The sequence below is a fragment of the Physeter macrocephalus genome, chromosome 7 (assembly GCF_002837175.3).
Source record: "Physeter macrocephalus isolate SW-GA chromosome 7, ASM283717v5, whole genome shotgun sequence".
Taxonomy (NCBI): domain Eukaryota; kingdom Metazoa; phylum Chordata; class Mammalia; order Artiodactyla; family Physeteridae; genus Physeter; species Physeter macrocephalus.
The window spans coordinates 115,482,041-115,508,459 of NC_041220.1; the positions used below are offsets into that span (position 1 = coordinate 115,482,041).

The following is a 26,419-nucleotide window of genomic DNA, read 5'->3' on the forward strand; positions in this document are numbered from 1 at the left end:
GGGGGGGGGGGGTCTGGGAATGGCGGGGGGCGGGGGGAGTAGGGTGGTCCCGCGCTGCTGTAAACTGGTGGCCTAGTCAGAAAGACTTTACTGCTTCTGAACGGGGGAAGCATTGGGAGAGGGAGTCTCGGAGCTCTAAGGAAACCACACCATGCCTTAGTCCTGGTACAACAGGTCACAGCATCAGGGGATCATTTTCTAAGTTGATAGAAGACAAGCAAACAAGTCAATAAACAAAAACCCCACTTTGGAGTGGATAAAGAAAACAGAAGAGAGAAAAGATAGGGGGAGAAAAAGACAGGGAAACAAGGGGTGGGGCGAACACCCTAAACATTTTTGCAGGAAAAACAGAATAGGAGAACTGGCTCTGGAAAGATCCATCAAAGTCAGGGGATGCAGACACACACCCTGCTCAGGGAGGGCCCAGTGAGTCTGAACTTCTCTTAGCCCTTTTGAGAGAATTAAAAAAATGCAGTCCTCCACACAACCCCCTAAAAGTAAACACTTTTACCATATATTCATTAAATGTTAAAAAAAATTTTTTTCTTTTAAAAGTAGATGGTTCTTTTAGTCATTCTTTGGCTGAGTAACTTTGGTTTCCAATATCTCCTGTTTTCTACAGCTGCCATTGAACCATTAACAACTCATTGTTACAACAGGAGTAGCAATGATTTTTAAAGGTAATTAAGTAGAATTAAATACATCTTTAATGGGATATTTTATTTCTTGCAGGCCTTCTGTAATCTTCAAACAAAATCTAAAATCAACATTTACATAAAATGCATAAAATAGCACAGAAGTGAATGGAGTTATGCATCCCACACACAATAAATTCTGTTTTCTATCTTTTCAGATAGAAAGTCAACAATGAGAAGGCCTCCTTTGGGGGGGTGGGGTGGGGCCGGTGATAAATAAACTTTTAAGATCAAAGTAAGAACCTGAAAAAGTAAATTAGTAATGTGTCTAAAATCGGGTTGCTACTTAACCCATTTTAAAAAAATCTCGTCTTCAATAATCATTTTCTCAAGTTCAGTTAAAATGCAACTGTCAGATTAGGGAGGCTGGGAGAAGAAGGATAGTTTAAACAATTTCCTTCTGAAAATCTGCTATAAGGAATTTCTCCCGTTTACGTCCAGACCTCTCTTTCCTCAGACAGCCACGTTTCTGGCTTCCCCGCCTGCTTGGATTAACTGCAGCTTGCAAAGGGGTTTTATAAGACAATCAATAGGGACTCTATATTCATAAAGGCCCCTGATCTGATTACACCTTTTATTTTTTTCATTCCTCTCTCAAAAATTTAAGTCGGCGAGCCTGGAACTCCCAGCGTTGCAGCGCCTGTGAGAGGCCGGAGGCTGCGGAGCCCTGGCGACGGCGGCGAGGGCGCCCGTGGATTAGGATGTGGATTGCAGGACAGACCTTTGTTTGGTCACATTCTCGACGGGGCTTGGGGGGAGGGTCGTCCTCCTTCGAGATCACGCCAGATTTTTATAGACTCGCCTTAAAAGAACTCGCCGCTCTTCATAGGGTTAATTTATGGGGCTTTCGAGGAATATTGGGACTTTTAAGACGCTCTTTATTTTTTTCCCATTAGTATTTTTTGGTTACACTCCTAAAGGGACTCCCGGGTCCCGGGTTTCAGCACCTCGCAGGAAGAGGGTGGGAGTGGGAGAAAGAACGGGTCCAGGAGGAGAAGGGGAGGATTTGCCCCCTAATCAAACCGCCTACAGGGCCCAGGCTGCCCAACACATTTTTAGAAATTAAATTTCTAACCATGTTGTGGGCAGTAAAACTCAGATTTAGGAACTGGGAGGAAATTGAGACAAACGAGGGCTATATCTACCTTTCCCCAGGTTTCCACCCATTTGAATTCAGTATTAGGGGAAGGAAGAGTTTGGGGCCTTAAGAATTTTAAGTTTAAAAAACGAGGACAAACCGGAGAAAGGATTAGAGTAACAGGTGAGGGGGACGGGAAGGAAAAGCCCTTGGACCGCGTATTGTCTGCGCGGGGTTCCAGCCCCCGCCCCGCACCCCCCTCCCCCCCCCCCCCGCCAGTCTCTGGGGCACAGAGGTGGGCGGCGAAGTCCCAAGGCCTGGGATGCCTGGGCTCCCGGGGGCCCGACCTCCCGCTCGCCATCTTTGATCCCAAGCGGAGAAGGTTGGTGTTCATGCTATAGATTGCCTTAAAGGTTCCTTTAAGCACTTTAATACACAACTAGCTCAGAAATCATTAAGAGACCTAGAGAAGGAGAAAAAAAATACCTCACACTCACCGGTAATAAGTGTTGACATGCAGCAAAAATCGATTGAGTGGAACCGAGGTGGTGGCAGTAGCGATGGCTGGAGGGGGACCCGCGTGGGAGCGGGAGGGGCGAGGGAACTAGGCTTTTTCTCCCTTGAAGGGAAAAGGAGGTGCGGAAAGGGGCCGAAGGGCCAGCGAGGATGGGTGTGGGAAAGGGAGGTGAGGAGGGTAATTCTCCCTTCTGGAAGTCCTGGGAAAGAGCTGAGGTGGGAGAAAGGGCCTCTCATCAGCCCCGAGTCTCCGCCCACAGCCCGCACCACTCAAGTCGGGGAAGTGACAACTCTTCCCAAACCTCGACTTCCATTTTTGTTTTCTGCAGATTGATTGATTTCCTTGAAATTGAGTTCTGTTTCAGCAAGCAAACTAGGCCGAGATCCACCTCCTGCACCCAGCGCTCCCAAGTCGTTCTTGGGCCTGCAGACGCAAATCCTCCCAGCAGGTCTCGTTAGCGCTTCCAGGCCCCCATCCCCAAATCCCCTCTTCCATTCCCCTCCCTCGCCGCCCCTCCCCCCAAGTCCGGCGGAGGCTCTGGGAGGCCCGGACTGACGAGCCCCGCGGCTCCAGAAGCCAAAGTCCGCCCGTGGGGACCGTTTTCCTCTCCACTGCTCTCAAGTGAACAACAAGGACGGAGGTGACCCTCGTCCAAAGGGCTTTTATCTGCCCTCCACAGCCGCGTGATCCCACCGCAGGTCCGAGGCAGAGCTTAAAAAGGAAAGAAAGAAAGTTAATGTGCATTAAGCACTGATCTTAAATAGGGGACATTATCTGCGATCTCTTTAAGTGGCAGCAGCACTCCCCATGCAGAACAAAGACTCAGTGTCTGAGCTCCAAAAGCTTATAGGTAAAGTTTCAGTCCGATAAAAGCAACTTAAGCGCAAAAACACAGGTTTTCTCGGCCCCAGAAAACTGGCGGCTACTTTTTGCTCCCGATTCCCCAGCCAGGGTGATGTTTGTCTTTGCCCACCGCGGGGGGGCGGGGGGGTGACCCGAAGAGCAAAAGACCTCAGAACTACCCCTCACCCTCACGCCCAACACACCGACCTCCCTTGCGCCACGGTGATGACTTCTTTAGGACTAAGTCGTATTTGCTACTATTTGTTACAAAATTAATTTCACATTAAAAAAAAAAAGCTGAAAACCACCAACAAAGGAAGAGTGGGTGCTTAACGTTCTTTTAAACCCTCACACCAAACTCATTCCCCGTTTAGATGTCAGAGGATGGGAGGGAGGGCCAGGGCTGTAATTCATCTTGATTTGCTTCATTCTCCGGCAGTTTGCAAACTATAACCCTGCATAATTTCAGGAACAAGCAGCTTTAGAATTAATGGGTCAATATTATTTAAAACAAAACACGGGGAGCATGACCTTTGCCTCAACTACATATTGCTCGACAAGACTCAGGAAACTCCACTCTAACCTCTCAACCCCTGGGCTCTTTGAGAAACTAAAGGGCTGTGGTTATTAGAAATGGTCTTTGTTTCTTTTAATGTCTCGAAAGGATTTGGAAATAGTAATGTAATATAACATGAAGAATCTCTCCACTTAAGCCTGAGAGGTAAACGTGGAGGCCTAAATATTTTGAACTGAAGGTGTTTCCTTGTAAACTTATAGACGTATTCCTCTTGAGAGGAATGTATATAAACTGTAGATGTATACATACACACATACTTCTCCAGAACAATTTACTGGATGTGCAGGTTCCCCCCTCCCCAAAGGAGTAAACTTGAGAGTCATTCCAAGCTAACGTACTTTCTAAATTTCTTTCTCCTTTCCCTCTTATACTATTTGCTAGCAATAATGGAATCCTCTGGGTGTAAGCCAAAGAAAAATCTGGGAAACAAGACCAGACTTCGCAGCCCCCCCCCCTTTTTTTTCTGAGAGTACCTCTTTTTTCTTTTTAGTTTCTGATGAATGACTATAATTTATTTCTACCAAATTTAAATAAGTACTGCTGCCTTGTGTATTTAACTAGGCGGCAGAGGGAACTGGTTTGTTTAGGAAGCAGTGACTGAGAAGCCCTGGCCAGGCGACAGAGGAGGGCAGAAAGAATCCAGACCAATTTGTATGCAGTATATTTTACTCCCATGAAATAAAACACATTTTTTTCATATTTGCTGAAAAGTAAAACAATAATATTGTACGAAATGTTATACACAGGGTAGGTTGTACATAGCAATTTCAGGAACATCATTGCATCCACCAGAGAGACTATTCTAAAACTGATATTCACACATTTTTTATAATAATAATATGTTAGAAACATACAGTGTGGCATTTAGTATATACATTCCTTTGCTCGCAAGCAAAAAATCCTAATCGCTTCTGTATAACATGCTTTATTTTAAAGCCTAACCTTTAAAAACACTGTTGTGATATTACTAACAACTGCTTTTTATAAAATTAATTTGACATTTCGATATATATACATCCTTTCAGTCATTTTAATGTTAACAACGCTAAACTTAAAAAATAACAAGCTTATAGTAATGTTAAAATGTCATATCCAGTCAAACATTTGTGTGTGTCCTTGCAACTGTTGGAAATACTTTTTAGTGAAAGATGTCAGACACTGAGGAAATTCCTTTGAAATCAAAGGAGCTCTCTTTAATTCAGTGGTTTCCCTTTTTCTCTATATCTTCTCTCTCTCTCTCCCTTTCTTTAGTGCCCACGACCTTCTAGCGTAATTCCCAGTCTTTCAACAAGGGCAGAGCTGCCCTATCCGGCACGGTCCTAGGATCCCGGCGCAGTGCGTGGCTCACACGGGCCGGTCCACGGCGTACTGGCAAGCACTCAGGTTGGATGCCGGGTTCTGCACGCTGGCGTAGCCGAAGCTGGAGTGCTGCTTTGCTTTCAGTCTCAGGCTGGCCAGGCTCGAGTTACACGTGTCCCTATAAACGTACGGAGGAGTCGGCGGCGCGTAAGGACAGGCGGGCGTGGGCACCGCGGAATTCAGCGACGGGCTGCTCAGGTTGTTCAAGTTATTCAGGCTGTTGAGGCTGGAGCCCGGGACGCCAGTCACCGCTGAGGGTACCATGCTGGAAGACATGCTCATGGACGAGATGGAGTTGGGTGGGGAGAACATGCTCTGGGATGACAGGGGGTTGACGTTCATAGAGTTGAAGAAAGGGAAGCTCTTGGTGGACAGGGAGGCCGACGTGAGGCCCTTGGCGGCCCAGTTGTTGTACGAATAGCCCGGGTACATGTCGTCGTAGGGCTGCATAAGCCCGTTGAACTGCGGCCCAAAGCCATTCTTGCACAGCTCGGCCTGCTGGTTGCGTTCCCGCTTTCTCCATTTGGCCCGGCGATTTTTGAACCAAACCTGGGGGTGGAGGGCCAGGGAGCAAACAGATGCCACAGATCGGATTAGTAAAACCTAGATCCGGGAAAGCACCAGCGACCACCCCCGCTCCAACACACCCCCGCGCACCCTCCCCGCCACAGTCCCCCCCCCCCACCCCGCACTGCCCTGTGCCCCAAGCTGCCAGAGCCCCGTCCAAACGCAGGGGGCCAGGCCGGTTCAGGCCTGCGATCCCGGGCTCTGAGTTGCGCCACAAACCCCAGCACACCGCCTGGCGGCCTGCGAGTGGCTTATTCACTAACCTACGTCCTCCTCAGGGTCCAAAAACACTTACTGCAAAATTAACTCAGAGCAGCGGGCTTTCCGCCCAACGCTTTCCCGGCCACCTTGCAAACTTGCTTGCATTCCAAAGCCACAGACTCAGTGATGAGGACAAGGGGCTGGGAGGCCCGCTCTCTCTCCCACAACTCCTCCTCCCCTCTCGAATCTCCACTGCCGCCCCCTACTCCACGGAACGTGCGCCCTCAACAGGCGCCAGGCCACAACCCCCTTCCTCGCCTAGCAAAATAACCAAATAAAAAGTAAAAGACCACCTCCCCGACAGCTCATTAAACTCCGCGAGCCTGGCGTGTAAATCTCCGGGAACCCGGGACGAGTCTCTCTGCAGCCTTCCCCTCCCTTCGCTCCGCTCCTTCACACCCTCCGCCCACCCCAGGCTAGACCCGCGCGCCCGGCGCTGCTCCGGCCGGGCCCGGCCTAGTGGCTGGGCTTTGCGGGCGCCCGCTCAGCGCCGCCAGCCCCGACCCGTGTCCGGTGGCCCAGACGCAACCCCATTCTCAATCCACATCGGGTCCGCCCGTCGCCCCAGACGGCGGCTATTGTGTATTGGAGCGAGGCCTGACCCGAGATTTCCGAGCTGACACCGATGATGTTTCACATTACACATCTCAGCCAGGCCCAGCCACCTAATCCGCTTTTTTTTTTCCCCCTCCTTTTCCCCTTTCATTCTCGATTTCCTTTTTATCCCCCTTCCTCTTTGCACCCGACAGCTATAAAAAGGACGCCTCACTGCCCACTCGGCTGGACAAGCAGCGGGCCTGGAAGGAGGTAGTCCCAGGGAGCCAGAGCGCAGCGCAGCGGCGGCAGGGACTTGGAAGGGACTGCTGAAAAGTCGGCGGGGGTGGGGGAGGGTTTTCCGAAGGATTCTGGAGACCCCATAGATTGTGTTTTCATTTAAATTACTTGCCATTTCTACCCTGGGCCGTCTAAACTTTGCCCAGGCGAGAAGAGTACGTGCGAGGCCCGATCCCCAGATGCGCGTGAGAGCTACGAAAAACTGACCTTGTGCAAAATAAACCCACGCGGTCCGGACCTGAGCCGTAGCTCAGCGCTGTTAAACTAAAACCATTTCCAACTTCAACCTGGCTCATTTATACACTAGCACAGCCTCATTCCCTACACACATGCCACTCAGAGAGTGCCTTCGGTCTCTCGGCTTTGGGAGTGCATTTTGGTCTCATTTCATCATTATTGCTATAGTGTTTTCTTCTGTTTTCTCAGCTCTAACTGGGGGCTCTTTTTCTATCCAGAGCATTTTTTAAAAGAAAAAAAAAACAGCAAAGCCTCTGGCTCCTGCTATGTGTGTTTTCTGCTTCCAGAATCCTAACAAATTTGGAGTTTTCCACCGACCAGCACAAACCAGGATATTGGGTTATTTATTTAAGTTCATTTTTGCCAATCCATAAAGTACAGATTTGCTACAAAGGTAAGCCCTTTCTTTAATAAAACTATTATAATTGGGAGGAAGGGTGTGAGTAACAGTCTCGTGATAAAAGATAAATAAACCAAACCGAAAAGTCTTTCTTCTTTTTTCTTTTCTTTCTAAGAGGACTGGCAGGGTAGCAGTTGTGTATTAAAACTGCTTCCGCAGATCACAAAACCAGGGGATAGGGTGTGGAAGAGATCTGAATGGCAGAAAAACCGCAAAGACTGTGTAGGGAGGGAGAGCAGAGGAGAGAAAGGGACGGGCTAGGCCTGGCGCGGAAGTTTTCCAGGGAGGGCAAACCCTTGCGTGTCTCAGGCGGGTTTTCCTTGTTAAAGGCGCTCAGGTTGGAGCCCATCCTCGGCTCCTGGCCTGGGACGGATCTTATTAGCGCTCGTCTGGCGAATACAAGCCGGGAACACAAAGCCCTGTGCAGGGGAATGCACGCGGCCGCGTTTGGGAGCGCGCAGTGTGTCGGGGCGTTGAGCCGGAGCCGCTCCCGGCGCCTGCGCCAGGCCCGCGCGCGGCCAGTCTCGGAAGAGGGAGATGTAACCTCGCAACTGGGGCCGCCGTGAGAGGCCATCTGCCTTTGCAAAGGCACCCACCCGAGCCCTCCCGGACAGCGCTGCCTTCCACTCTCTCTCCCGGGCTACAGGGCCGGCATCCCCGCAACGGCCTCCCCGCTAGCCCTCCCAGCCTCCATGCGGGCTCCTACCCGGACTCGGGCTTCCGTAAGGTTGGTCCACACGGCGATTTCTTCGCGCGTGGACATGTCCGGGTAGCGGTTCCTCTGGAAAGTGGCCTCCAGTTCCTGCAGCTGCTGGCTGGTGAAGTGAGTCCGCTGCCGCCGCTGCCTCTTCTTCTTGGACGGGTCTTCGGCGCCCACGTCCTCATTCTTTCCCTGCTGGCTCTTATCTTTCTCTGAAAAGGAAACATACAGAGGTCCCCGTCAGCATGCCCACCTGCTACCCGCGAACGCCAACTGGACCAGGCGGCAGAGGCCGGGGAAGAGCTGGGCTGCCTGGCGGGGGAGGAGTGTGTGGAGCGGCCGCTCCGGGCCCGGCAAAGCGCTGCGTCTGCGGGGTGTGCAGACGTGAGTGTGGGTGTGCGCGCCCCACCGCCTCTCCTCCCCCAGCGCCGCACGTTTTATTTACACGTTTATCTCACTGCGACGGCACAGTCATTTTTATAGCCTGTGCTTTCAAGTATATTTATAAGCTTCTGCGTGGACACACCAAATCTCCCGGGACACCCACACGCGCGCGTTTTACAGAACCCCCTCGTAAAAAGCTCAGATTTCGATGCGGTTTCGGAAGGCTAGGAAAAGTAGGCTTCGGGATTCGGCGAGGCACCCACGTTCCTCTGCCCTTTAGGAAAACCGCCTGTTCTTCTGAGACGTAGTTTCACAAATATTTTTCTAACAAGCGGAGCTTCTTGGCAGCTGAAAGCTGAGAGCAGAACAGGGGCCGCATGGGGGCTGGGGGAGCGGCCTCTGAAGGTCCTCGAATGTAGATGCTGGGATTTTTGTGACCCAGAAAACAAGAAAGGAGGCCAGGGTCGGAATAGGGAGGGCGGCAGAACTGCCCGCGTGGATCGCGCCACCACGGCCGGGCAGTCCAGGCAGAGCGAAAGGGACGAGGGGTCAGCACAACCCTGGCTCCGGAAGTTCTGCGGGGAGCGGGCTACAGGACCACTCCCACCACGCCTCCCCCAGGAGGGGCCGACTTCCTCGGGGGCGAGAAGGGCCGAGCGGCGCGGGGCCACGCGGCGCCTTACCTGCGGTCTCGGGGCTGGAGGTGTCAGAGATGGTGTGCACCTCCAGCCTGTGCTTGGAAGAGTCCAGGGAGCGGGTCTGACCGGGAGCCAGGACCGAAGCCATGGCCAGCGGCTGGGGATGGTGACAGGCGGAGGACGAGGAGGCGGCCAACAGCTTGGTCCCTGCTGCTCGGTGCTCCAAGTGCAGCGGGCCTTTCATGCAGTTCATGGACGAAGGAGCGCGCCGCCCTACGAGTCCTGGGCTGCCGCCCGGCCGAAGCCCCGTCACCGCCGCCGCCTGCTCCGCTTCCCGCTCTAGGCGCGGAGTTTCCTCGCGGTGGCCGCCGCGCGCAGAGCAGGGAACACAACCCCGGCAGAGTCCTCGAGCCGAGCCGCCCCCGTCCCCTTCGGAAGGCTCAAGCGAAAGGGCCCGGCGGCCGAAAGTCAGCGGGCCAAAGGAGACATGGGGATGTGGGTAGGAGAGCACGGTTCGGAGCGTCTTTGGGGCGCAGGCTTCCAAGCTCCAAAGCGAAACAAGAGTGGGCAAAGACCCCTTTCTTCCCTCCCTCCCTCCCTCCCTCCCTCAAGTACCCCTCCAATAAGGAAAGCTAACGCCGCCGTTTGCGCTCTGCCCGCCCCCGCGCGGCAGCCCTGACAGCGAAGTGTCAAGAGTGACAGGGACAGGTAGCTGATATTAGATCTCCCGCGGCGGCGGCAGCGGCGCGGGCCTCTGGGCGCACCCTCCGCGGTGCGCACACGCACACTCCCTCGGGCGGTCGAGCTCGAGCCCGGCCTCGCCGCAGCTCAGGTCCCAGCACCCAGGCGAGCGACGGACCAGCTCTGCGGCTCCAAGCTTCCCTGTTGGCCTAACATCTTAAAACCAGAGGCGGGCTTCCTGGTGCCGAGACGTCACTCGGCCGCTGCCCTCCCCAACCCTCCCCGCCTCCTCCCAGACCCTTCGCCGGCTGGAGTGACGTGACTCCGCACCAATCAGGAGCCCCCGAGCCGCGACCGAGGGACAGTCCTGTCTGCACCTATCAGCTGTGCGGGGCCGGGCTAATACCTCGCTGTGCCCGCCGAGTCTACACCCGGCGGCTCCCGGGAATTCTGCTCCGGCCCGGCCAAAGACGATGCGGCTTTTAGTTCTGGTGGGGAGGTGGAAAGATGCGGCTGGGAGTAAAAGGCTCGTCAGAAAGAAGCGGAAAGATCGAAGGCTGAGAGGTATAAGGATCAACAAGACACCTAGCCACCCTGCCCTCCTTCCTTTTGTGTCTCACTACATGCATTTCCTACCGAGAGGTGTTTTTCTCCCCCGTATGGAGAGGAGACATGCTACTTAAAACCAGAAAAATTTCAGAACACCAACAAATCATCTCTCCGATCTTAAATTTTCCAAACAGGCTGTCAAGTGAATGCTGCGGAGCTAATCTGAAAAAGCTTTACTTTAATTGCAAAGAAGACAGAGCCAAGAGAGGCTAATAAATTAGAAATCGAGAAGCAAATGGATCCGTCAAAAGAAAATTACCTTGACTTTAAACGAACAACTGTTTGGTGGTTCACTCTGGATTTATACAAGAATAAAAAGTCGCCTCAGATCACGTTCTCTGTAATGCTTATTAGTCCCCAGACAGAAAACACAATAGACTAGAAACCCTAACCCAGCATTTTCAAAATGCTGAAAGCTTATCCATTCTACTTAACGTTGATTAAGACACATATCCTAGAGCTTTCAAATTCCTTATACACTGTATTAAGCTCATCCTAACCCGAGAGAGCCACGCTTTAAATTCAACTCTCTTGTTTACTTTGTTACCAGATTCAAACCCATAAAGCCTGTAAAATCAACAACCTTGAGCTAATTATATATAAAATATGCTTTAATGAATTTCCATACAATTAAGAATGTTGCCAAATAACCAATTTCAAGGATAATTTTAAAGTCATTTTCTATTCCTAGGAGCTCCAGGCTGTCTTGAATTGTTGGAGTCCAAGCAGGCAGAGGCAGTAGGTTGTGGGCAAAAGCCTAGGAGAACATTCAGCAAGGAAAAGCAAAGCCTTGTTCATTTATTTAAAACAAAAGGAAAAAACACCTTTGGGGACATCTAAATCTTTACAGCTCTATTTCCAAAGAAATTAAAGAAAGAAATTCAAAGATATCATTCAAAATAATTTGTGAAAGTCCTTTTGTCCTCCTGCTTAGGTCAGCTGGAGAGCACAAACTAATCTCCCCTGGGTTTCTGCATTGATGATTGCTTTATTGTGGAGTTAGTGTTATCATCCCTGAATGTGTATTTGTTTGACATTACAGTCAATGATTTGCAACGCCAGTATGAGGTATCTTCAGAAAACTCCCTCCTTGTCCTTGTTCCCAAGATTGGGAAACTTTTCAATCTGAGGCAGAGTGGACGAAGCAGACTACAAATACGTTTGTAACCTATGTGTCTCTCCTTTGCCCTTCTCTCGCCTCCCCCCCACCATATCTGCAACTCCTCCCCCATTTTAAACAAGCTTGAGAGCAGTCCAAGAACCAAATGAGAATTCTTCAGTCTCTCCCCAAAGTATCATCCCACTTTAAGAAGAATTTAGCTACAAGGAGGAACTTTCTTCATAGGAAGCTTTAAATCAGCATTTCTGGTTTTAACCTTTTATTCCAGTTAACCCCATTCCATGCATACACACACCTGCTTAGAGCAGAACACATCCTCATGTGACAGGTCTGCATTAGCTGAGGCTCATACATCCAGCTATATTAGGTCCTGAAATCTTATCACTAAATTATACATATTACATAAGCAGCCTGTTGGTAAAGAAGGTTAAATTAATTTACATTCTGCTCATTATCTGGTGCTTAAATGATGCATTTTATCCCTGAGATTTGGTGGAGAATCTCCTTCTCAGACCCCCCAGTGTTTCACCGAAGACAATGCTCTTACATTTGTAGTGGTTTTTAATCTGATAAGACCCTAATTTGCTTAAGTCTTTTAAATAAGGGTTTTAAATGTTTCTCACCATTTTCTTATTGAATTTCCTCTATTCCCCCAAGACCATAAAGTATATGTGTAAAGTAAATATTTCCTCCCATTGCACTGCCAGCTGATGACCTATAAGTAAGTCAATATGAATCCAGCCCTTTTCTGCCCAATGTGTTTACTAATCATATTCTAGTATCTTCTCTTAAACCTCAGCATAGCTGCAATCCCCACAATACCATACACTCAAGCCTTAATATCACAAAGAAACGCCATCACATCAAAGAATGAAAGATTCTCCTCCATAGTGAGCATACTTTTTTTCCTTGTCTCTTCAACATTCAAACCCTGGAGTTGCAATTTTTGGTGGAGGCTCTGAGTGGTTTTCAAAAATCCTTACTCAGAAGAGCTGAGACGCTCCACAGAGCCATGTAGATTTCTAAGCCCATCTCTCATTAAACCCATGGAATTTTGACTTAAGCTCTTTGGCTCTGTTGACTAACAGAACTTTCCTCAAGGCAAATACAGTATGAAGGACATAAACCAGCCTCCAAAGTGGGTGAAAAATCCAAGGGCAAGTGACAGCTCGTCATAGTGCCAAAGTGTGGAAATGCTGGTGATCAGCCTGAAAGCCTAAAAAGATAAGGAATCTTAAACTATATCGATCCATTGCAAAGTCAAGTGGAAAATAAAGACAAATTACTTGAAGAACTCTGGTTAAGCAAAAACGAAATCATATATACATATGCATATATCTATCTATAGATAGAAATACACATACATAATATATTCCCCTCCCCCCCAAAAAAACCCCCATCTGAGCCAGGGAGGTATTTCTTTGCATTTTTCTAGCCATAGTTTCAACTCTCTCCTAATCTTCTAATCACTTCACACACTCTGAGTTTGGGTGATACCCTTTCCAGCCCCAACAGGGTTCACTCCACCGGTGGTAGGAGTGCTCCAACATGAAAAGTCTAGATGAGGAAAAGCAAGTGTGTAGTGGGGAATGAAGAAACATTTTTCAGTTAAAACTCTAGTGGTGGTGGTGGGCAAGTTTTAGATTTAATCTACAAAAAACCTGTGGGTGCAAATGTATAGGCAATACAGATGACAAAGGAGCTGGAAGTAAGGGAATCTTAGGTATTCTGTCAGTTCAGAACTACTGTTACCTGCCCGCCCCCCACTCTTCTTTGACCGGTCCTAGAAATTACTATGACTTCCGCCTCCATCACAGAAATTGCCAGTTCATTAAAAGAACCCAGCATAGTCGGTTCAGGGAAGTTGGAGGTGCTGCACAGCTGCGGTGGGGAAAGGACAGTAAGCCCAGCGCGGGTTTGGGTTTTCCACTCAGAAGAAATCAGGGATCGTCTCAATCGGGTTTTCTTGCTTATTCTTTCAAAGAAAGACCCTTGAGGAGGGAAATGTGTGACACGGGGTCAGGCGTGTTTTGAGCTGGTATTTGCCACCGATTACCAGTCTTAAGGTCTTATTTAATTTCACACTCTTCAGGGTTAGTTGCACAAAGGCCCTCTGGCTATCGCGGCGAGATGGGTTGGGTAGCGCCGCCAAACTCTCGGCTGCGGCGGCCGGGATATGAACTGGGACCCAACCAAGTGACCCGTGACTTCTGGGAAAAAAAAAAAAAAAAATCTGTCCTCAAAGCTCACCTGGAAGATGGTTCAATTAGATGTCTCCTTGCGCTGTCAGGCCGTAGAGGGGTGGTAGTCTTGCTCCCGTCCAGGCCAGCTCAAGGACGAGACCCGCCCGGACTCAGGTCGGAGGCACGTGACAGGCGTGAGTGTGTGTACGCGCGAGCGTGCTGTGTTAGGCGCAGAGGTCAGAGGGAGACCTTGCACTTTGCCCGGAGAAGTGGCTCTACCTCCCCTCCTTCCCCTGCCTGGCTTTTCTCTGCACGCAAATCAAGCTGGAAAGGGCCCCTTCACTGTCCTCCCCCCACCCCAGTCACGAAGCCGAAGCACCCAGAAATTAAAGGCTTTATTGTGGCTGATTCCCCCCTCCCATGCCCTAAATGGAATAAAAAAGTGCAGGTTTGTAAAAAGTGGCGGATTCTTTTCGGAATCAGAAGTCTGTAGAGGTACTGAGCAACATCCGCCCTCTCTGGGTTCCTGCAAATGGTCCCCATATTTCCGTTCCCACACTGTGGCTTCAGGTTTGGGATAGCTGGCCGCTGGGCCGTTCTCTTCACCCCACACTGGCGGGTGGAGAGAAGAGCGAGAGATTCGAGGAGGCTCGGGGAGGGGAGAGGACTACTGCAATCACTAAACCCACGTGCTGTAATACCTTTTCACATCAGCCTGTTAATGCTACCGATTTATTAGGCGCTCATTTAATCGCCGAACTGCAACTAGTCGTGGAAAAGTAAAATAAAGAGAACGGTATATTTGTGTATAGGGGTAAGAGAGAGATAGAGGAATGAGATAAACATCAACATCTAGGTCCAGAGAGATAGAAATGACAAGGGACTAACTAAAGTTACTTTAAAAAAAAAAGTGGATTGAAATGCTCCTCTTTCTCTTTTCTCTATTTTCCGTCTTCAGCTCATGTCCCGTCTCCCTTTCTATTTCTCTTGTTCCCCTTCTTTCTGTCTTCCCTCTCCCAGACATGCTGGTAGCTAACATTCAGCATTAGTTGTCATGGTGACCATAAATCACATAAATCCAAAAATACCCACCTATAATCTGAGATGAAGCTTTTATTTCCCTAGTGAAATAATATTTTAAAAGCTGTCAGCTGACAAAAAAAAAAAGAACCCACCTCATTGTCGTAACCCAAGTAATATATTACTTCTAAAGGTTTAAATTAAAATGTCAGCCTGTTAAAAACATGCGGGGAGAATCTTGGGCACTCTTCATGTCAGATCCTCACAATGAAGTTGACTGCATCACTCCTGATCGCTCTTTAACACATACACGTAATTTTGCCTGCTCTCTCTCCTTCTATTCATTTCTTCCCTCCCTTTACAACTACCTTAGCCCTCACAGACTGTCTGCCTTAGGTTGTAAAAGAAAGGAGCGTCCATCAGGATCAGAAAGGAGCTCAGTCCTTTGCCTGAGCCTTCTGAGGACCTTGTATGTTGGTCCTCTGTTATCAATCACTTCCCTAAATGAAAGACGGGTGCCTTGGGGGAAAAGGTGCTGGTCAGGGCCACAATGGGGGAGACTTTCTAGAGGAACTGAGAAGAGAGAAAAGCGGAGGGAAGGACTGGTGGGGGAAAGACGGAGTAGTGGAGAATTGAGCAGGGCGGCCAGCTTCTGTGATTAAGTCTGGCCCAGGAAAGGTATGTATATTCTCCCACTCTTGCCTTTTTCTCCTGAGAGGAAACTTTCCCATTTGAAGACGCTGAGCGGGGGGGGTGAGAGGAAGGAGGGTGGCGGCCGCAGTTGGGCCTTTTGTCTTCTACCTTGGGCTTGTTGTCTTTTGCCTATCTTTGGATTACAGGGTATTCGCCTAGATGAAGAGCCATTAATTACCCATTCAGTCAATATTAGGAAGACGACAAAGCTTTTTACATAGGATTAAGAAGACATCAGATTGTTCCATTAGTATATTCCTGCTCACGAATAAGCTTTCGTTATACATTTCCTTCTCCCCCGAGTCGCTCTAACAACTGCTGCATATGTTAACAGCGGGCGGTGCGGGTGACAGCCGAGCCGGCCTTGCGAAACTTTGAGCGCGCACCGCGTCAGTACCGAGGAACGCGACCTGTAAAGACTACCGTGCGGGCGGGAACCCGCTGGGACTGGCTACTTTTGGACAGTTTCCCCTCTTGGGAGGAAAAAACCCCACACAGAAAGGAGAGGCAGCGTCTACCAATAAGCTGCACATTTGGCGTGGGGTGGGGTGTGGGTAGAAAAAAAATGGAATTCTCCCCTTCCCCAGCTCCGCGCTTCCGGAGACCTCACGCCTCCGCGGCACGCCCCGGTCCCCTGCCCCCTCTTCGCACTAAGAGCCCTCCACCCTTCTAAACACCCCCCTTCTTTCTGACCACGCTCAGGCCCCAACGCCGCCCCACGCAGCACCATTTTGCCTTTTGCTAGAGGTGGTCTGGGCTGCTTTGGCGGTGCTCCTTGTGAGCTTTAAAGCCGCTCTGTAACGGCGAAGGGAAACCAGGTGATTTGTTTTGGGGGGCGCGGGGGGATACATTAGGAATCCACGGTGTATGTGCTCCGCAAGCATTTGGTGATTGAGTGAACAGGGCTCTGCGGCCGCCAAGGCGGCGGGGGTTACCGCGGGCGCTCTGAAGAAGACGGGCACCCGGCTGCTGCCGCAGGAGACGGTGTGGGTCGCGGCGGGGCCTTGGAGTCCCTGTCCCTAGGGAAGGAAGTCTGCGCGCACCAGAGGCCCGGGTCGAACACTTTCAGCCCAACTGCTCTGCCAAAACGACTTAAAAATTAACGGCATCGCTGGGGGGAGGCCCGGCGAAGGTACCCGCCCCAGGTCCGGTCGCGAAGCCAGGCGCGGGGACCGAGAGGCGGCAGCTCGGTCGATTACAGCTCCGAATCCAGAGCCAGCCCCGAAACCTTAAAGGTATTGACAGGGGAGGATCATTCCGTCCTCTTCCCGAGGGCGAAGACAACTTTTTGAGTTCCTCCAAAAGGAGCTCCTTTCGGGACACCCAAAGCGGGGAAAAGCCAAGGACCTCTGTTTTAGGGGGATGTTCTAAGCGGGCCTCCGCCCCTTCTGTCTGGGGGATGCTGTTTAACTTGTCAACTCTTCCTCTCTTCACCTGACATACCTAGCCACCCGTCGCTCCACCCTCTCTCAACCCCCTGGCTTTAGGGGATCTTCAGCCTACTCCCTGCCCCCTCCTGTTTAGGGGTTCTAGCCAGGCTGTGGGTATCAAGGGGATGGGGACTCGCTAGCGATGGGACGCAGAGGTCGGGCCTTCCAGAGGTCGGCACTGTCAACTCCGAAAACGTTTTCAGTCTTCAAGGAGGACATCGTGTTTTGCGGGGGGGTGAGGGAGAATAGTGCCAATAATAGAATAGCATGGCCCTTTTCGAAAATCGCATGTCATGGTAAACACTTTTCTTTTTAAAAGCAAATAAAAACTATAAAAAAGTTAAGGAGAAAAAAATCTTTTCTTTCTTTCTTTCTTTCTTTCCTTCTTTTCTTTTCTTTCTTTCTCTCTTTCTTTCTTTCGCAGGCTGTCGCTAGGAGTTTGCATATTCCATAAGTTAAATTTACTTCTCAGTAAAGGGGACTCTGGCAACCTTCCTTCTATGGCTTTGCCCACTCGTGTGTGACATTTTTGGTCTAATCCCATTCCCTAAAAGCCAATAAAATCAAGATTTTCAGCCTTTTTCCTATCACGTGTCTCTTCTTAATTAATGGCATTAAACATGTTTGGGCAGCAGTTTTCCTCTTCGGTCCAAAAAGTAGAAAACAGACTATTAGCTGTGTGGGGAAGAGCCTATCCCTGCACTAAAATAATCCGGGCCTGACCATAATGGTTAAGAAAAGAACCGTTTGTTATTTCTAGCTCTTTATTTGTTTGCTAATTACCAAAAGCGAACGCCCAGGAGCGCCTGCCTGGACGGTGACAGAAGCAGACAGGACTCGCCGGCTCTCCGCCGCCTCTTGCCCACCTAGGAAGCCCCCATCCCACCTCAGGCTTCCCCTCCAAGGGGTCCTAAGCTCTCGTGGAAGCCACCTGTCCTCAGAAACCATTCCTGGGGTCAAGAAAACACTGGGTTGGGGTGGGGGTGGGAGGAGACATTTTGCATCTCCCGGCTCCCAGCGCTGCGAGAAATGTCAGCCTCGGCTGGGCCGCGGCCGGCCCGCGCGGTGCGAAGCGAGACTGGGGAGCTCCCCTAGCCTGGCCGGAGCCGGCGCTGAACACGCACAAAGCATTTTCCCCGGGCGTCATCGCTGCTCTTGATTTTTAACCATATCCCAAACATACTCTGGTGTAATAATTTATTTTTACGACCGATTATCAAACAGAAGAAGAATTTAACACAATCTTAATGACAGAAATCACCCGACGTTATCTCTACATGGCCCCATTTAACCCCATGGGGTTAATCCCGGACAAGTGAGCGTTTAACTGGCCCAGCAGGAGGACTTAGCGATATTGCGCAGTGTCGAGGCCGCTGTGCTCCACACCACTTTAGACGTTTTATTCCAACAAATGATGCTTTTCTCTCCGATTCACTGGGAAGCCCAGTGCGGGGCTTTTGTTTTCTTCTCGGTAATACGGTTTGTTTACTTGGCGGGCGGTCCCAATTCGCTCCCCTCTAGCACACATTACATTTGTATCCTTACACTTTAATCCGGAAAGAGGGGGTTAGGGGCCGAGGACTGTGAGGGCTTTATCTCCTCACGTTATCAAAGGTCAACAACCTCCTAAGGATAGGCACTTATTTATTAAGGGGCCTGGAAAACACGGAGAATAGGCGAACGGTAAATTTGAGTTTTTCATGTATTCCAAAGGAAAGGTTGTCCTCTCATCCCCTCTCTGTCTCTCTCTGTCTCTCTCACACACACACACACCTAAAAGACACGTTTCAATTCAACAAGATCTGTGCGTAGGAGACGTTTTAAGTTTCACACAAGCCTGCACACTTTGAGCAGCAATATCCCTTGCCTCGTCAAGAGTGAAACCGATCAACCACACCACCAAAACCCGAGATCCCGCAACCAGCACAACAGGTAGATTCGTTTCGACAGGGGCACCCACTCCATTCCACCCTCGGCTGCTGCGCGCAGTTGCTGCCCTCAGGCTCTGCAGGGCTGTTGTCAGCTCGCCGCCGGGGCGAACCTACGCCAGCCCGAGTCTCGCGTGCTGGCCTTCCGCGGTAAACCCCGCGCCCACAAGCCTGGGAGGGGCGCGGCCGAGGGGCGCGGCCGAGGGCCGTCGGTACGGGGTGGGCCCTGCCGCTGCTGCATGCAGTGGGACGTGGTGAGCGACAGAGGTCGCTGTTGGACCACTTTTCCACGCCAGCTAGCGGCACAGAGGTAGGTTGGGGGTGTGCGCAGATCAGGCCACACATCAGGAGATCAACAGGAGAGAGCGAGAGGGAGAGGGAGAGGTGATGGGTCTCAGGAGTGCAGTATAATTTGGGGAAAGGAATTAACGTTCCTTGGACGGCTGCTTCCCGTCCCAACCAGAGGCCAAGTTCCGAGCAGGCGCGCCCCGTCTGGCGGCCTCGCCTGCGTGCGCCTCACCCGAGCCCCAGAGGACCGGAGGCTGGTGCCCAGGGAGCGGCCTGAGCCTCGTTCTCGGCCTTACCATTGGCGCCGGGATGCTGCCTCGGGAAGAGCTTGCTGCTGGCCGCCTCTTTCCGGCTCTCGGGAGAGTCCGTGAACTCGACCTTTTTGATTTCGGAGTCTTTGGGGAAGAGGCATTCAACGGCCGCCGGCTGCACGCCTGGGCCACGCGCGCCCGCCCCATGTGCCGGGAGGGAGACGCCCCGGATGGAGCGGAAAGTAGCGGGGGTCGAGGGGGGTGGGAGAGGGAGGCAGGACGGAGGAGAAAGAGGGACAAAGAGCAAAGACCCAGTTAGAGGAAAGAACGGAGGACACTCCCGTCTCCCTGACCCTCTGTTAACCCGGCGCAGGGCGGCGTTCTCTCTCCGCGCCTCCCCGGCTGTCAGCAGCTCCCGCCAGAAGGCGGAGGCCCGGGGGTTCGACACGCGGCGACAGGCTCCCTCCCTATCCACAACCGGGATGCTGCCTCGGGAAGAGCTTGCTGCTGGCCGCCTCTTTCCGGCTCTCGGGAGAGTCCGTGAACTCGACCTTTTTGATTTCGGAGTCTTTGGGGAAGAGGCATTCAACGGCCGCCGGCTGCACGCCTGGGCCACGCGCGCCCGCCCCATGTGCCGGGAGGGAGACGCCCCGGATGGAGCGGAAAGTAGCGGGGGTCGAGGGGGGTGGGAGAGGGAGGCAGGACGGAGGAGAAAGAGGGACAAAGAGCAAAGACCCAGTTAGAGGAAAGAACGGAGGACACTCCCGTCTCCCTGACCCTCTGTTAACCCGGCGCAGGGCGGCGTTCTCTCTCCGCGCCTCCCCGGCTGTCAGCAGCTCCCGCCAGAAGGCGGAGGCCCGGGGGTTCGACACGCGGCGACAGGCTCCCTCCCTATCCACAACCCCCCCCCCCCCCCCCACTGGGAGAGGCCACCGGCGTCCTGGTTCTGATTTCCTTCCTGCTCTGGCCGGCCCCTCCGGGAAGCGCCCCTCGCGCGGCCTCGCCACGGGACCAGTGCCCTCTCGCCGCCCTCGCGTGTCGCGGTCTCCCGTCGGGTGACCCTGGCGGAAGAAACGACTCTTACCTAATTGCACACACGCCGACACTAGTTTGCGGCAGTTGGTCTCCATTCCCCGTTATCTGCAAAACGGAAGAGAAGGAGGGCTGTGAGAAGCGGCGGCGGGTGAGCGCGCAGGGCTCAAAGCAGGCTACCTGTGGGGCAGACGACTTCGACACTAGCTATGAGGCGCCTAGTCTGTGCTAGCTTTCAGGCGTGTTTCTGGAACCTGACAGCCTCTGGCAGCCCAGCCTCATTCCCACCCTTGCCCCCGGTCCAGGACATCTGAATGTTTACCAAAGAGGGGCGGGGGAATGTCCTTCCAGAGTTGCAGCGAATGGGTCCACGGGCTCTTGGCCGATCAAGTCACCGTGTTCTGGGAACCTAGGCTGTGGAACTACTCACAGGGGAGTCTGTGTCAGGGGTTAAAAGCCCGTCTGAACACGAGGACAACCTTAGCAGATACAAAATTTGGGGATGAGTGACGAGGACTTTCTCCTTGGGGAGTTGCGCATGAAGGCCAGGACAGTGCTTGTCCGTTAGTTGAAGCCTAGTAAACATTTATAGAGTGCCAGAGTCAACTTGTTCCTGTCCTGGATAACAGTTCCCCTCGATTTTCTGTAATTCTGAAACGAATAGGACTCCCTAGGCCTAGGGTGCTCCAGGAGCGAGCTGGCTTTGGGCCTCTCATCCATCAGGAGCCACTTTTCCATATTTAGCCACACTTTGCCCTGGAGATACTCACCCGGCCATTTATTTACCCTAAAGTATGATTTAAGATCGCAGAGCAGGGGAACGGGGTGCAGTGACTGAGATTGAGGAGAGCGTGGCAAACGTCCCCGGAGGGTTTACTGCCCGCCGAGGACAGAGAAATAGCTCTGAGAGACCGGCTCCTCCAGTTCTCCCCCTTCTCCTCCCCGGCAAACCAGATCTTCTCCAAATTTCCAACCACAACGCAGCGAGCCAAGCGTTTAACGTGCGCCCCCTTCTCCGCCACGAGCAAATCGGGAGAGGTGGGTGGCGAGGGGCTCTGTCGGGGTGGGTAGAAGAGCCGCGGCTGCTTTAAAGACGGAAGAAAAGAAAGGTGCCCGCTCCTCAGGCCCCTTGGATCTCGGCGCCTGCCTCGCTCCACGCTACCCAGGGTACGCCGGCGGCGGGAGGGCCCACCTCACTCAGGTCCGGGGCCGGGGCTGGGGGGCGGGCGATACCCGGCTGTGCAAGGTGCGGAGGCTGGGCAGGGAGCTGGGGGGCCTGGCTCTGGCGGAGTCGCATTTCCCGGCTCCTCGGCCTCTCCTGGAAGGAGCCGGGGCCCAGGGGCCTCTGGCCAAGGTCGCTGCCTAGAGGAGGGGCTGCCCCGCGCGGCGGCGTGGGGCTCCAGGGGTGGGGACCGCCAGGCGGTTCCCCCACCCGCTAGCGTGGACGCGGGCGGGGGCTCTGCCGATGCTTGCGGGCCCGGGGGCCCAGAAGTAGCAGTTTGGCGGCTCCAGATTTAGTGATTCTGCAGTAAAATCACAGGATTAGTCCCTGATTGAGATGTCTGTTCATGAGATATTACAAAATTCATTATCACAGCTTTCTACTAACTCGATATGAAGTAACACAGATGGGATTTTATTAGTCCAGACTTCAAATGTTTACTTATGATAATTTCAGGGGAAATTTGCATGTCATCATCATTTCTATAATCTTTTTTTTTTTAAACTTCTGAATTGGCTGCATTATTAGCCGGTAGCCAGAGCTTTGCAGATGGTAACTGCAAATAGTTTTTATTTTTTTAAATAGTAAAATATACAAGAGAAAAAGATCGGGTAGCTCAGTGTAAAGTCAGTCAATTATTACACATTCTCCCCCCACTCCCAAGCTTCAGTGCTGAAGACCAAACAAAGCAATACAAAACAAATCTTCAAGAACTCCTCTCTAAAGACTGAAAAGAAGGTCAAGGCGTGTTCCTTAGCTCACTCCTACATGTCCTTATGACTTGGGGATTTATTTTGCAGTCAAAATGAGTCCTGAAACCTGCTTTTTTTTTTTTCCTCCTTCATATAATGACCAGGCTTACTAGATGAATTGAGTCTAAATAACTGGGGAAGGTAATTTTTAGAAAGAGACCTCCAATTCCTGCCTGCTGATCCTTAAACTTGCCCTGTCAAGGCAAGTCTTACAAGACAAATTTGGCTGCTGGATTTAGAGACTGGCTTCAATGGCTAATCTCACAAATTAAGATGAGCAACTTTTCCCGTTGGGAAGTTGTTCTCACCCCAAAAGTTCATGTCCTGCTTGGAATGTATATGCTAGGCAATCTTGTTTTGGCCAACTTGAGTTTTCTATTGTGAGCTCACTAAAAAGCTCGACACAGATAATGGGAGCATCCTGAACCACACTGGCTAAGGCAGGCAGGCAAGCCCTAAGGAATAAAACAATCTACTTAAAAATAATTTCTGCTGATTGCCATAAGATGAAATTGCAGGAATGAAATATAGTCCTAATAATTCCACATCCTTTCACATTTCCCCCCTTTCCATTCAAGTTGTTACCCTATAACAAAATCTTTAATGGAAAGTTTAAAAATAAACATGGCAAGAACATATGTTTTCAATGAACTAAATTAGTGAGATTAGTCAGTAAATTAATTTGCAGTGGGTAATCATTTAAGGAAATTAAAATACTGCTTAACACAGTTCTGTATTTTAGCAGTTTAAGCCTTCTTTTAAACCAATTAATATCGATGCTTCAGGAACACTTGAGGACAAACATGCTCAACTTGAGGAACAAAGCACCTGAATAATTTAAGTGTAGTTTTTCTGAGGTAGAGCAAAACATTCCATAAATGAAGTAGCTATTTCATTTTTAGGGAAGGTTTGATTATTGAAACCTTGTATGCTTATTTTGTTACATCAACAAAAATCCTCAATCTATATTGCTTAAGTGCTTTGTTTCCTTGACATAACTGATATTTGAATTTTTAGATGGATTTCCTCCAAAACGATATTAAAAGCATCTTTAATTCTTATTAATGGCCTAAACAGAATGCAAGGAAATCTCTCAAAATCAAATTTCTCATAAAATATTTTAGAATGTATGAATTCCTATATTATTTTAATTCATGATAGTAAATTTCTTTAAAAATTTAGTAAGACATACTACTTGCACAAATTAAAAAAAAGAGTAAAAATCACACTACCCTATGATGGTTTGATTTCTAAATTGCTTAGGAAAGTAAAATCATTAAATTGTAACAAAAAGAGAAACATACTTCTCAGATTTAGAATCATAATGTTTTTCTTGCTGGACGGTTGGAAAACAGTCCTCTCCCCTGCACCCATTTAAAATGTATCTCCCGAAGTGCAAGATTGGAATTGACTGGTAATCAATTTAAAGGATTTATAATCCGAAGTAATTGTGTGAGCTTGGCATTCAGGCCTGGCTCCCAGGTAATTCGCTTGGGCCTGAGAGGTCACTAACTGCCAGTTAAGAGGGAATCTTTTTCCAATTGGTAACAATGGGAAGGGGGCTAATCTTCCAATAGCTGAAACTTTGTACAGAGCCCTTTATCTTGAGAATGCTAATCCTCAGTTTGAGGATTTGTCCCTGTAGTGTTGGCACCAAGATTTAAGGGAAGATACCTCCTTTTAAATGCCAGCCATGGTCTCGCTTCCCACTCGACTTCAGCACCCCGTAGATTGTTAGCGTCTCTGACTGGGGACGAAAGGAACAGGGCTTTGCGAGGTCTGTTTGCCAACTGCGTTACCTCGGGGGAAAGGCAGCCCCAAGAGCCACAAATCACCTACGGTGAAGATTCTCCAAAGTGGAACAAATTTCCAAACTCGCATTATCTCACATCCCTGCGGGAGAGACGGCCTCCACTTACCGGCTACCGGGAGAGAGCTGCTGTCTCCGCGTCCCGCCGCGTCCCGGAGAGATTTCCAGCGAACCGAGGCACGGGCTGCACCGCAAACGCCCGGAAGCCGGGCCGAGAGGGCTGCGAGGCTCCGGAGGGCGCCGAGTTCCGAGGGGGTCCAAGGGCGCGCAGTGGCCTCCGGAATCTAGCCGTCACTGGCCGTTTCTTTCTGCTCTTCTCCAGCTTTCTCGCTCGCTCTCGCACTCTCTCTCCCCTCCCTCGCTCTCATCCCTCTCTCTTCCCTCAGCTCCGACTCCGTGTGGGGAGTGACGTGACGTCAGCAGAGATTCCACCAAACTCCACTGCACAGTGGCGGGCTGGCGGGCGGGCGGGCAGCCGAGCCGGCAGCGCGGCAGGCGATCAAGGGGCGAGCGCAGCGCTGGGGCGAGCGCGGGGGGAGCCAGCAGGGTCGACGGGAAACGGGGCAGGGGAGGGAGGTGGAGGCCGGCGGGCCGCGGAGTCGGGAGCTGGAGAAGGAGCCGGGAGAGCGAAACAAGGAGAGGGAGCCGGGCAGGGCGCTTAGACAGGAGCTGACTGAGCCGGAGGCGCAAGCACTCCCACTGTGGAAAGGAGCACAAGAAGGGAGGATGGGAAGGAGGAGAAGAAAAAGGAATCTGCGCCAAACCGGGAGCTCTAATAAATCAGAGGGGGAGGGCAAGGGCGTCGGGGAGACGGAAACGTACTCCTGTGGGGGGGAGGCAAACCCAGACGGGTAGGGAGGAAGGGATGGAGAAAGTGGCCCAAGAAATGGAACAAAGAACAGTGTACATGGGTTTGTCTGGGGGCAAGGCTTGTGGGGTGTGAGTTTGAATGTGCCTCTGTGTGACCTTCTTTCAGGCCTGCAGGGTTGAGGAAAGAGGTCATAGAAACCAGGGATTGCGGGGAAGACAGGAAGCTGGAGAGAAGGCAGGCGGGGTGGGGTGAGAGGGGATGACTGAGGAGAAATCTGGAAAAGTGGGGATGAGCGGGGGGTCTGTGGGGTGACTGAGTTTGGGAGAGAGACAGCGAGAAGGGAGCGAGCAAGGCTAGTCAGCCGGGGAAGGCCGGGATGCCTGGCCCAGCACCACCAGCCGGGACATCGGGCCCGAGGTCAAGGCGGGTGGACCAGGCGCGCAGCACCCGGTGTCCGCGCGCAGGTGGGCATGGCCGCGCACTGACCAGGGTGCACGAAGGGATTGCGCTGGACGAGGCTCGGGTGTTCACTGAGTCTAGAATTTCCTTTGCCGTACCTACACTCAACAAGTTCACTCCGGGTCACGGCTATCTCATTTTTTAAAATGACGAGGTTAAGGTTCCTGGCGAGCATGGTATTAAATTGCAAGGGATGATGGGGGGGGTGGGGGTGGGGGGAAGGAAGCTCCCCTCTAATCAACATTTGCTCCTAAAAGTCGAAGAACATGTGAAGTTAGAGGGGTCATCCTCCCGCCCAACCCCGAAAAGTGTGCCCTACTTTTAAACCCTGATTTTCCGATTTCCAGCAAGAGCTTGTGTTTTGGTAGTGAGAGGATATTTTTGCTCTGTCCTGCCTTTGAGTGGAAGGACTTCTAAATACGATTCACCTGGAAGACCAGGTGCGAAGGCTTCTGCCAGGCATATTGGACAAAGTTCTTTTAATCTCAAGGGCGTCCTGTGAATGTACGTCTTTGGAAAGTGTTGGAAAACAGCCATAGCTCCTAGTTCCATATTCTCACCAATATTATTTCCTGCATAGGAGCAAAACTCAGCCAGGCCTGCCATTAGAGAGTCCCCCCTTTTGGTCCTCAAGAGAGGATAAAATGCCCTGTAAAAGTTGTATTGCTCTTCCTAAATCAGTATACCAAATCTCATAATTTTAAGAAAATATAATGACATTGAGGGAACGTGTGTGAAATGTATACAGTTTTGAAAGCCTGGCGTTTAAAATAACCCAGATCACCATATAGGTGCTGGGCTTTTCCTACATTTGGGGGCTGTCTGGAACATGTTATGTGTTTTCTTGAATTACTCCGTGTTTTGAATTCATTTGAGTTAGCAGTAAAAACAGGCAAACAAACTTGCTCAATTTGTTTTGAGTGCTAAATCCCTTCACTTTGAAATAGCTAACAGTCGACAGATGGACTCATTTTATGGAACGGGTTAGCCTCTTCAGCCACGAAGAAAACTGACGAGAGGTCTACATTTTTAAGCCATTT

At 51.0% G+C, this 26,419-nt stretch overlaps 1 protein-coding gene across 2 annotated transcripts; it reads right to left on the minus strand.

Moving 5' to 3' along the window:
* Positions 1–4,358: 4,358 nt before the first annotated feature.
* On the minus strand, positions 4,359–24,472 carry PITX2 (paired like homeodomain 2). Of its 2 annotated transcripts, XM_007118405.3 has the most exons (4): positions 24,219–24,472; positions 20,378–20,433; positions 8,075–8,280; positions 4,359–5,618 (listed from the first exon to the last, which is right to left on the minus strand). In XM_007118405.3, exons 2-4 carry the CDS (start codon positions 20,421–20,423, stop codon positions 5,055–5,057), a joined length of 816 nt encoding a protein of 271 aa, XP_007118467.1. In that variant the 5' UTR covers positions 20,424–20,433; positions 24,219–24,472; the 3' UTR covers positions 4,359–5,054. The 2 variants fall into 2 exon arrangements, with proteins under 2 accessions (XP_007118467.1, XP_007118464.1); XM_007118402.3 differs by lacking the exons at positions 20,378–20,433; positions 24,219–24,472 and adding an exon at positions 9,136–9,990.
* Between the last annotated feature and the right edge of the window lie 1,947 nt (positions 24,473–26,419).

Bases quoted from the DNA above. Each gene is read 5' to 3' on its own strand.
- PITX2 (XM_007118402.3), bottom strand. From the start codon at position 9,343: ATGAACTGCATGAAAGGCCCGCTGCACTTGGAGCACCGAGCAGCAGGG. The intron at 8,281-9,135 runs GTAAGGCGCCGC...TTTCCTTTTCAG, and splicing joins CTCCAGCCCCGAGACCGCAG to AGAAAGATAAGAGCCAGCAG. The intron at 5,619-8,074 runs GTAGGAGCCCGC...CTCCACCCCCAG, and splicing joins TTACGGAAGCCCGAGTCCGG to GTTTGGTTCAAAAATCGCCG.